The sequence below is a fragment of the Citrus clementina genome, unplaced genomic scaffold (assembly GCF_000493195.1).
Source record: "Citrus clementina cultivar Clemenules unplaced genomic scaffold, Citrus_clementina_v1.0 scaffold_3, whole genome shotgun sequence".
NCBI lineage: Eukaryota > Viridiplantae > Streptophyta > Magnoliopsida > Sapindales > Rutaceae > Citrus > Citrus x clementina.
The window spans coordinates 39,086,176-39,097,688 of record NW_006262339.1 but is presented as its reverse complement, the minus strand read 5'-3'; the positions used below and the strand labels follow the sequence as shown (position 1 = coordinate 39,097,688).

The 11,513-nt window shown below is 30.2% G+C and overlaps 1 protein-coding gene across 5 annotated transcripts; it reads right to left on the bottom strand.

The window, feature by feature from the left end:
• Window positions 1–5,760: 5,760 nt before the first annotated feature.
• LOC18046842 lies at window positions 5,761–9,786 on the bottom strand. Of its 5 annotated transcripts, XR_002906448.1 has the most exons (5): window positions 8,630–8,662; window positions 7,274–7,799; window positions 6,405–6,746; window positions 6,131–6,192; window positions 5,761–6,009 (listed from the first exon to the last, which is right to left on the bottom strand). XR_002906448.1 is itself a non-coding variant. In XM_006443015.2 (3 exons), exons 2-3 carry the CDS (start codon window positions 7,749–7,751, stop codon window positions 6,667–6,669), a joined length of 558 nt encoding a protein of 185 aa, XP_006443078.1. In that variant the 5' UTR covers window positions 7,752–7,799; window positions 9,741–9,786; the 3' UTR covers window positions 5,782–6,666. The 5 variants fall into 5 exon arrangements, 2 of the variants coding, with proteins under 2 accessions (XP_006443078.1, XP_024044169.1); XR_002906446.1 differs by having other exon boundaries at window positions 5,761–6,192; XR_002906447.1 differs by having other exon boundaries at window positions 5,782–6,009; window positions 6,131–6,746.
• Between the last annotated feature and the right edge of the window lie 1,727 nt (window positions 9,787–11,513).

Sequence of the window (11,513 nt, the reverse complement as noted above, 5' to 3'; positions counted from 1 at the left end):
TTTTTGTGATCGACAAATTAATGTGAGCAAGTCTTTATAATGCCGGTACGCACAAATAGTGCTGGCAAAATAGGTCACTGGATCGTGTTCGTGTCGTGAGATTTATTAAAACATAATTCATTTAATAATTATATCAAAATATTAAGACCCAAATTCGAACATAAAAAATACATAGGTTATCTAATAACTCGTTTAATATCTATATGTTTAATAGCACCAAATATTACATAGTTACATTATTAAAGTTTTAATTATGTAAATAATATTATATATCAATATCATAAAATATACATGTGTACCAATATTCTACACACTTTCACTATTAAAGTACTAAATCTATATAAAATTTTATAAATAAAACATTGTGTATAAGCTCATTCTTAAAAAAAAAATAAAAAGAGAGGACCGTGTCCTATATTTGAGTTTGAATAATAAGAGTTTAAAAATTAATTTAAAATAGAAAATATAATCGTGTCATTAGTCAGGTAAATTGATTAAGAACTTTAATCCTAATCCGACACGGAAAAAAATCATAGTGATTCAATCCCACTCTATTTAACAATCATGTCAAATTTGATAACGCATATCTATTTATTCGTGTCGGGTAATGAAATCGTATTAAATTTTGCCAACTGTATACATATATAGTGCGAGGAAAACTTCTCCCACTCAACATCAATCTTTTTTTGTCTTTTATTATAATTTCAAGTCATTCTTTTGAATTTTATTATAATTTCGAACTCGGATCACCACGAGCGTGAAGCGCATTCACACTATATCAATTCAATTATTGTTAAAAGAAATTATTGAAGATTTTAGGCATCAGTAACCTATGTTGAAAAGATGTACAAGAATTAAAGACATGAAGAAATGTTTCAACCTTTTAATAGTGTGAAGAGTAACATAGCCACGTTCGTAGGTGGAATCGGATGAAGTCCTAAGGGGCCTGGCCACCGCCGACCCCCCCCTTCCCTTTTTTTGGTTGGGGAATACTAGGAAAAAAAATTCTAAGAGGAGTCCAAAATTGTTTTAAGTCCAATATAACCTTCTTTACTTTTTGAGCATTTCAAATTTGGGACGTGTCCCCTGGATATCGGAATGGATTCCAAATTACATAAAAATTTATTTCTTTTATTTTTATTCACAGCTTTGGGTAATTAATATAATTAAATTTGGGTAAGTCTATATAAAACTGGACCCTATAAGCTCTTTCTGAAGAGTTTTTAATTTAAAATATTATTCTCTCCAAAACTAAGAGATTATTACAAGGTGGTGAAGGGTAACACATTTAATTTTTTTTGGGGCAGCAGCCATTCAAAAAGTTCCAAAACTTGAAGAGCTTTAGTCTTGCAAAAAGGTGAAGTTACGTTACGTCCACAAATTTATGAATTGCTTGTTCTGATTTCTTGACCACATTTTGGAATGTTTTATTTGACACTCATTTTACTGAATTTAATTGAAGGAAAAAAGAGCAAAACCCTTTTATTGTTTAAGAAAATTAATCGAAATTTTCTTAATGTTTTAAAATAATTTAAATTCTGATGAGTGTTAACTTTTTCAGTAATCTTATTATTTTATTCTCGGTGGTCGTTTTATGTTGGAAATATGAATAACTTTAATTATTTAGTTAATTAAACAATTATTTAATCATAATTAATTGAAAAATTAAATGAGTGTGTATTAAAATTTTAGAATTAATTAAAAAATTATGACAAATCCCTTATTTTTTCTCATAATTTTTCAATTAATTATGATTAGAAAATTATTCAATTAACTAAAGAAGGGTGGGGATATTTCCACCCCACTACCTACATAAATTCACCCCATTTCTAAAAAAAAATTAAAATAAGTTCACATTATTTTTAATAAACACAAATCAATAAAAAAAATTGTACAATTATCCAATTAAATCATTTTTATAATTTTTCTTACATAGGTTTCCTTGACCATTTTGACCATTAAGGTTGCTTTGACATAAATTTTTTTAACTATTTTACTCTTATGACATAAAATGGCCTAATTACCCCAATAATTGTGTGTTCTTGTATTTAATAGTTTGTGTATTTAACTTTGTAACCCATAATCTAACTTTTTCTAAATGAAATCTAATAATTTTTAATACCTTACATGTAAATGATATAAATTTGATAGCTCGATAATTTACATGAGTATTATACCATAAAGACATTATATAAGTTTAATTAAAGATTCATAATCAGACTAATAAAATAGAATTGAGTCAATTGACACATTTTTTAAAAACAGTTAATTTGTATAAAATTTAAAAAAAAAATTGAAGTTAAAGTAAAATTTTAGTACTTTGACTTAGGGGTGGGCGTTCGGTTCGGGTTAACCCGAACCGAACCGAACCCGAAATCCGGTGAAACCCGAACGGATTCAAAGCTTCAACCCGTTCGGGTTAAATTTCGGTTCGGGTTCAACCCGAACCGAATTTTCAACCCGTTCGGGTTGAAGCTTTTTTTTTTTTTTTTTAAGATTCAACTTTTAAATTAAAAATATATTTGGAATTGAGAGTTTTAAATTGTTGAAATGTTATTAAGGATGATTTGTAGTTGATATTTGTTATTAAGGATGTTTGGAATTGAGATTTTTGGATTTTAAGTGATTGTTATAATTTTTGAATTAAATTGTTCCTTAAGGATGTTTGGAATATTTGGAATTGAGAGTTTTAAATTATTGAAATATTATTAAAGATTATTTGTAGTTGATATTTGTTATTAAGGATGTTTGGAATTGAGATTTTTGGATTTTAAGTGATTGTTATAATTTTTGAATTAAATTGTTCCTTAAGGATGTTTGGAATGTTTGGAATTGAGATTTTTAAATTGTTGAAATGTTATTAAAGATGATTTGTAATTGATATTTGTTGTTAATGATGTTTGGAATTGAAATTTTTAGATTTTAAGTGGTTGTTGTTAGAATTTTTAGATTAAATTGTTCCAACCCATTCTAACCCGAACTAACCCGAATTATTCTAACCCGAACTAACCCGAATTAACCCGAACCGAAATTTTAACCCGAATTATCAACCCAATCCGATCCGAATTGCCAACCCAAACCGAACCGAACCGAATTAAATTCGGTTCGGTTTGGTTCGGGTTGGCGTTTTCAACCCGATTGGGTTCAATTCTCCAACCCGAACGGGTTGAAACCCAAACCGAAACCCGAACAACCCGAACCGAAACCCGATTTGCCCTTTATAAGGATAAAATAGTCAATTTAAATTCAGGTGAAAGCAATCTTAGTAGTCAAATATAATAAAAAATTTTAATTTAAAAAATAGAATTAAAATATATTTAATCAGTTAATTCTCCAAAATTCTTGTTTATTTCAAAGTTTTAAAAATGTTGTTAATTTTTTGTAATTATTTTCTAGAAGTGTAGTGAATTTACAAAAAAATATGAGGTGAAAATATCGCCACCCATTAAATAATTAAAGGTATTCATATTTCCAAAATCAAATAACTACTAAGAGTACAATGTTAAGATTAACAATAAGATTGACACTCAGGGAGATTTGGATGTTTTTAAATTGAACAAATTGGTTATTAGTCCTTGAAGATTTTGTTCATTTGGAAATTAACAGCTTATTTAAATAAAACATAAAGTACGAGGAGCAAAGTAGAAACAAGCCTAAAAAGGAACATAAAATATAATAATTAGGCTCCTTCAATTAAATATGACATAAAAATTTCTCTGAACTTGTGGACGAAATTAATTAATAATCGTTTCATTGCTATAGATATTGCCATGAATTTTTTTCCCGGTTATTTTTTATTTCACATTTCATTTAAAAAACATATTGTTGATGAAGTGTAAATTTTAGCCTTTCAACAAATAAATTAATTTGCAAAGTATTTGAATAATTAATTTGTATGTGAACAAGCCAATCTTTAAATGGTGAATAACCCAAAAAAAAAAAAGAAAAAAATCTAATGGAAAACTAGTGACATTGCAGCCACATTTATAGTAGACTAATATAATCGTATGAAAGCAATTGAATAATGAATTTCACTGCGGACGACTTTTCAAAGAAGAAGCTTCCTTCCGAAGTCTTTATTTTTATATTTTTTCTAATTTAAAACTTTAATTATTGTTAGCTCAGCTAAGTTGGACTGCGACAACTGCTTGTCCAATTTTAAAATGTCCACAAACTCCTCAAATCTCCACGCTAAAGCTGGACGGAGATGAAGCACAACTCTCTTTTTGAAGGAGAATTTTCTTTCCCATTTTGTTGAAAATGAAAGAGAGGCTGGTTGTTCAGAGTCCAATTCACATTAAAAACTCGTGAAGAAAATTCTATGGCGCATGAGAAACTACCAATATTAAATGGCTTCTAAAAGGTCTAAATTTGCATTACGTAACTTTCATCTATTGGTCCGGCTGGTTCGTACATCCATCCTTACAAACCATATAAAACCAGCTTCTGTACCAGGTGAGAGCCGTGGTCCAATGGTATTAGGTAGATTAATAATGTGTCATCGCGTGACAATGACGTTTACCATAACATACACAATGTAACTCATTAAAACAACCATTAAATTATCGGTCACAAATTTTACATAGCGTACGAGGAACATATACATACAAATGTTTCAATTTCAATCACAAACCGCTTTAAAAATAATGTTTAAATCATAGATTAATAGTATGTCATGAGCAACATCAATTGCTAGAACAACCCTCAATTATAAATAATATATATACTTCCAAATTCCAATACTGTATGGGGATTCCTATCTCTCCTTCAAAACCATTATGGTAGACCTAGACCACATATAATCTGTTGTGTTAATGTATATGGAAGACAGAACATATACATGCTACCAAATACTCTTAGGTGATGTTTGGTTTAAAGAAATGTGAGAAAATGAGAAGAGAGGAAAGTGGAAGAAACGAGAAAAAAAAGGGGAGGAGCACAGCGCGTGAAATACTTTTCTAATGTTTAATTTGTTACAGAATCATACAAGGAAAAGAAATCTCTAAACTTTAATTTAGACAATTCTAATTTTAAGTGTAAAACTTTCAATATTTATCATAAATATAATTAAAAAAATAAACAATAAGTTTATTTAATACATTTACATAAATAACTAATAAAAATTATTTTAAATAACATACTTTTATTTTTGATTAAATTTTATTTAAAAATACTATTAACATAATGTCTTTTTATTATTAATTTAAGTAATTATAATTAATTTAATTTGTTTCTAAATAAATTATAACATAATATAAATAATTTATTAATCAACAAATTATAATTTTTAAAATTTCACTTAGAAACCAACAAAAAAGGGCAAGTCCAATGGTATTGGTGGTGAGATTGTACACCTCGGTGACAGCAGCGGTGGTGGCGGTCCAACGGTCTGGTGACTATTAAATTTATATTTATATATTTTCAAGTTAATTAATTAAATAAATTTATTTTATTAAGCTGTTTAAATCATTACTTAAATTTACTTGATGTAAAATTATCTAAAATGTTAAATTGATAAAATAAAATTATAAATAATAATTATTTGATTACATTAAACAAGTTAAAAATTTGAAGGAGTATTTTTTAAAATTTTAGTTTCGAACGGTAGAGAAATTTGAATTCCCCACTCCTTAGTGTGAAATTCAAATTTTACATTATGATGGATATTAATATTAATAAAAATTAAATTCTTATACATTACGTCAAACCACTGGAAATGAAAAAAAATTAAATTAAATTACTTTTCGCTCCTCCATCCTCTCCTTTCAACCAATCACCACCTCAAGGAAGCAATGTTTCTTATTCCTCAAATCCAATCATCCACATCAAAATATCAAGATATCTTTAATCCAAAGCATCTATACAATATAAAGGAATCGGGAGAGAAATTTTAGTGATCAGTCGAGAAATATACATGTTCCTACATCTACTCCTTCACAATTTTTCTCTCCCCTTCACACTTGCCTCAGCAATCAGCTCTTTTGTATATTCAACGACTGGAAAACAAGTCTGTTAACTCATAAGCACTATCATGCATTGTTAGTACGAAGATCGTGCAACTTTCATTCATCGATAGCAATAACACAAGAGGAATCAGAGTAATGTTAATCAACTCAGTTAGATTAGTTACCTCAGCAAATGCAGAGGTCTCTTTCCAATTAGTTAGTGAAGCTCTAAAGGAGGCTCTCACCACTGCATAAAAACCAACAGCAAGGTTGGGATCCCTAGCCATTTCAAAAAAATTTAAGACAGCAATAACATGAAAACATGCAAAAATAACACAGACAACTTTATTCAATAACATAACTTTTTATCCAATGTCATGGATACAAAATATTAGTAGTTTATATTAGCCTCAGGAAATTTAAGTCAAGACTCATATGAGTATTTGGTTGATCTCAAACCTGAGACATTTCTTCTCTTTGCTCCTCTTCTTCTACTATTTGAACAGCCGGCCCATCATAGACAGGCTATGGCAGGTCTATCTCCAGCTAAATAATAGCTGGAAATTTCATTCCCACAAGAAGTTGTCCCGAAGTAGATCACAGGATCAAAAGCTCTACATGAAGGTCCAGGCCATTTTTTTGATTTTGAATGATCAAAAAAGAAAATGTCCATTCATTACTGACTCAAATGATGAATCCACAAATTCCTAAAATCTGTTTCTCAGCTGCACAACCTAACAGTGCATGCCACGGCCTGTGCCCAATATTTGAGTCTCGCTTTCACATCTTCCGGATGATCGCCTAAACAAGTAAATGAAAGACAACAAAAGATTACAAAACATTCTCTATGCTCATTTAAATCACAACTACAACCAATTGAATACATTTTAAAATCATAATCAATCCAATACATCAAACACAATATTATGCATTTTTTAAAGAATTGGTCACAATCTACAAATATTACAATCTAAAGTCTACTCAAAACTAAATAAATACACTTATTACAGCCCAGACGTCTACCAAGATCAGCTCAGAAATCTGCACCTCCTAATATAGGGGAAGATATCCACCCATACACACATTTGTGGGAGAGGAAATGTTTGAGCTCCCATGGTGACTAGGCCAAGGCCTTAGTGGCAGTGTCACAATATATCAGGATTTAACCAAAAAAAAAAGCTCTTTTGAGCAATTAAAAAGTATGATTGAAACAATTTATCATTTCTAAAAGAATATGTTACGCTTGATCTCAGACTAATTGAGTCAATACAATTCTGTACAACCAACAAATAGAATCATGAAATGTATAGGTGATTTCAAAAACTCACCAGGACTAGAGATCTTCCAATTGGCAATGGGGCTGGAAACAGGATCAGTCGACACAGGAGAATTCCCATGACTCTCAGGAGATTTCTGGCTCTGATGCTCATCCATGAACTTTTGGCTCATTGAGTAGCAAAGCTCAAGTGCAGGCAGAGTGTTGCAGAGCTCAGGAATCTCGTCATAGCTGAAACCAAACCCAAGATCCAAACACCCTTTGAGCTCATCAAGATCCTCGTCTGTCAAGCTCTTTGTTCTCTTCAAATCATCCTCTGAATCTGTCTCCACGTAGCCCTCCAACAAAACTTGATTCTTTTTCTTCTTCTTATTTTCATTCTTTAAAAGCTCTTCACTTTCTTCTTCATCAAACCCACTCCTTGTTATGGTCAAAAACTGAGGTTCTTGATTCAAATCATGGGTCTCTTCTTCCATTATGGCTTCAGAAGAATCAACCCAAGATTCAGTTTCACAAGAAAAGCGTCCCATTTCTCCCCCCTCTCTTTTTAGAGTTTCTCTCTGTTTCTCTTTAAGTGCCTATGAGAGAAGAGGAGAAAGTGCTTATAAAGTTGTGTCCAGACAGGAAAAATGCACTTTCTTTTTCTCTTTTTTTTTTCTGTTTGTTTTTTTCACTTTTGTTATGCACATGTAAATGCATGTAACATGAACACATGATATTCTCATACATATTTCTAACATGGTAAAATTACACTCGGATCCTCAAATTGATCATAATAAGAGTCAAACCTTCATTTTCTTAAACTTAAAGCTTATTCATTATTCTTAAGTTTGATATATTACCCAACATTAACAGCTCATAACAAGGATAACACAGCCAATAAAAATTAACTAGACTTTGAAATAAGAAAAATAACACTTGGGCAACATTTTAAAAATTTTCGCCACATATAGATGATTAATCATATACTCATGTATGATGTATATGTATTTTTTCATTATCTTTATTTTTATCAACCATCAATCAATATCATATATTTTTAAGATATAAATCAACATAAATAAAAAATCTTAATCAGTAAAATCATACTGTCAATTTAAGACAATTGTCATAATGCTCAAAATGATTATTTATGTAATTAATCCTTATTTATGTAACAAAGTTTCAAAAGTTAAGAAAAAGGTTTTCATAGCTTTTAGAACGTTACTTAACAAAAACTCCATAATATCAAACTAATTTTTGAGTGTTTAATGGTCAACGGGAAGTTATAGGGGTCAACCGGCCAAAATCTACCCAGTCTTTGAGTAAAGTGATATTTCAAAACATAAGGGGACTAGCCTGTTATTACAACAAATAGAAATTAGAAGGGATGGAGATTAATTAAAACACAAATGCACATGGGGTGTACGTGTGGGGTCGATGACATGGACAGGGACAGCTGTACAATTTGTGCTGGTGGTGGTGGGGCGATGATGACAAGAATCAGAAGAGGACGCGTGGTGGTAGGCGGTTCGGCAAGTGGACAAAAGACGAAAGTGGGGCTGAACGCGTGGGACCCACCACGTGCGCGTTTGATGCTCTTTCCTTGATTTTTGTCTGTACCTCAAACCAAAAATTAAAAAAAAAAAAAAAATGTGAACGCAAAACAGAAGAGAGTTGTTTGAAAGAAAGAAGACTTTGTGTGAACAAGCAACTGAGCCGGGTACCAATAAGTTATGTAATAATAACATTTGGATCTCTAGGTATTCACTACTTTTCACTTAAGGACACAGTTTTTAGTTTTTATAGTTTTATAAATGAAACCAATTATGGGCCAATTTGATCAATTAGTTCAACTAATGCTCGTCTTTTAGAAAATGTGTAAAAATGCAGGGACTGTCGTGTCATGTGCTTGGTTCGGTTGAGCAGCCCCAACAAACCATGTTCATTCTTCTAGCATGTTCTATAATTTGGTGTGAAAGCTTTTGTGCAGCGTAGAGATATTTTCATTCCAAATTAAAGCAATCGGATTGATAGAGCGTCGGTCGGTCGATTTACAAGGAAATTGAAAAAAAAAAAAATCTAAATCACGGTTGAATGGTTTTCAATTATTTTTATTTAACTAACTGCGCCCCTGCTTAGTTCTTAGAAGAAATAATATGTTAAAAATGAATTAAACTTTCCCATGTCCTTATTTTTTAAATTAATTAAAAATTACTGATATTAAAAGGTTTAAAAGCATATTAAGTATTTTATTTAAAAAAAAAAAAGCGTATTTGGTAGAATAAAATGATCCATCAAATGTAATAATAGAAAGTAAGTGGAACTTATATGCTGGGAGGGAAAAGAAAAAAGACAATGGCACCGGACAATATTATTATAGAGAAAAGGTTAATTATGCAACACAATCTAAGACATATGTTAAACATTTCGTTTGATGAAAAAGGATATGCAAACTTTTGAAGACCATACATATATATAAATATATATTATTGTATATATGCAATCGTGTGGTTTGTAAAAGGATAAGAACGTAGTACATGAATGTTTTCGAGTTGTTGTATTGCCGCAGTAGCAACAAAAATATTTTCATCAAATGTGATTGACACCAAACACTATATGCACAGAAACCCTTTGTTATGGAATGGATAAAGTCTAACAACAAACCCGTGGATTAGTTTTTCAGAGAAATTAATTTGTGATGGAAAACTAAATCGTCAAATTTATTATTATTATTATTATTATTATTTTTTTTTTTATCTTTATCTTTGTAGCATCAATCAATCTATACAATAGTGAGGCTCTTAGAAACTAGATTGAGTAGACCGTTTAAATACTATTTTTAAGGTATCACCCAGTGTTATCCCAATAATGTTGTTTCGTTATGAGAAAATATTTATGGAATATATATATATATCATCATGAAAAATTCTAATAATAAAAATGATATCACTCACGACCAACGGTTGTGGCTCAGTTGGCGACGCAAACTGGGTAAGTAGGAAGAGTTCTCGGATTTGATCCCCACTAAACCCAACATTTGGGAGGATTAAAGAATCTTAACTGTGACTACACCCCGGATCTGAATTAGTCAGTTTCTAATGCGGTAGCCGGAAACCGGGTAATTTAAACCCAAAAAAAAAAAAATGATTTCACTCACGCAATGGTGGTGACGACTTTGATGATTACCAGATGACCATTTTTAATAATAATTAGCTGAAACTAACAATTAACTAAAAATAATTGTGATAATTGTATTTTTTTCTTAAAATTAAAAAAAATATATGTAATGATTTAGAAAAGAATTAATATAATTCCCTTGAGACCCAAACCCTATCTCTTTTTCTGGGTACCTTTTTAATTCCAAATTATGTATCTATTGATTAACCAAAAAACTAAAATAAAATTTATTCTAGTTGTTCAGAATACATAGAACAAGAAACTAAAAACAGACACTGCACACAAACTGCTGTGAAGTGCGTGGTATTTAATTTGTTTTGGACCCACTAAAGATATTTTGAATCGAAGAATCCTCAGCATCAAGACATTTTCATTTCTTCTCTGCAATGCATGGGATTGGATGATTGATGAAGGGCAGTTAATTAGTTGAACTCTTGAAATGGAATAAAAGCATTAAAATATTTAAAATAAAATAATATTGATAAATTGACATGTATAAATTATAATATTCTTACATGATCTCACAAAAATTGCCAAAAGAAAAAAATCCATGTGGGGTTCACTATTATTGGACCAAGATAAAGTTCCAATAAAAATTAATTAAAAGATAAACAATGGCATTATTTTAAGTATTTCTTACCTATAAATAGGATTAGCCTGAATTCTATTATGAATTTAAAAAGAAGATATAATTATATAGAGTATGGTAGGTATGAATAAAAGAATGGGAGACCTTGAAAGTATTGGTCACCATAAAATTGGTTATATCATATACAAACAAAAACAATAATTCATTTTTATTTTTATTTTTTTCTAAGAAATGTATGTAGCATGCACTATGCAGAATGTGACAGTACGATAGATCTTGGGTTCATTCAAAATCAGTGATATATATAATTTTCAGAATGCAAAATTATTATTTATTTTGTTGGCTTCTATAGAAAGCAACATATGATCCGGCATCTGTGGTAATAATAATGCCATTGGTCTATCCATGTTTCAAAGACAACATTGATCAATTTGTCGTGGCCTTGACCAAATCCTTTCATCATGTTTAATCTCAATTGTGATCCTTTATTATATATTATATTGTATCATTATCAATAATTGTATTACCTGCAATTAGATAGAGA

Excerpts from the sequence above, each read along its gene's own strand:
- LOC18046842 (XM_024188401.1), bottom strand. Across the intron at positions 6,747-7,273 it reads TTGGAAGATCTCTAGTCCTG|GCGATCATCCGGAAGATGTG; the intron begins GTGAGTTTTTGA and ends TTACTTGTTTAG.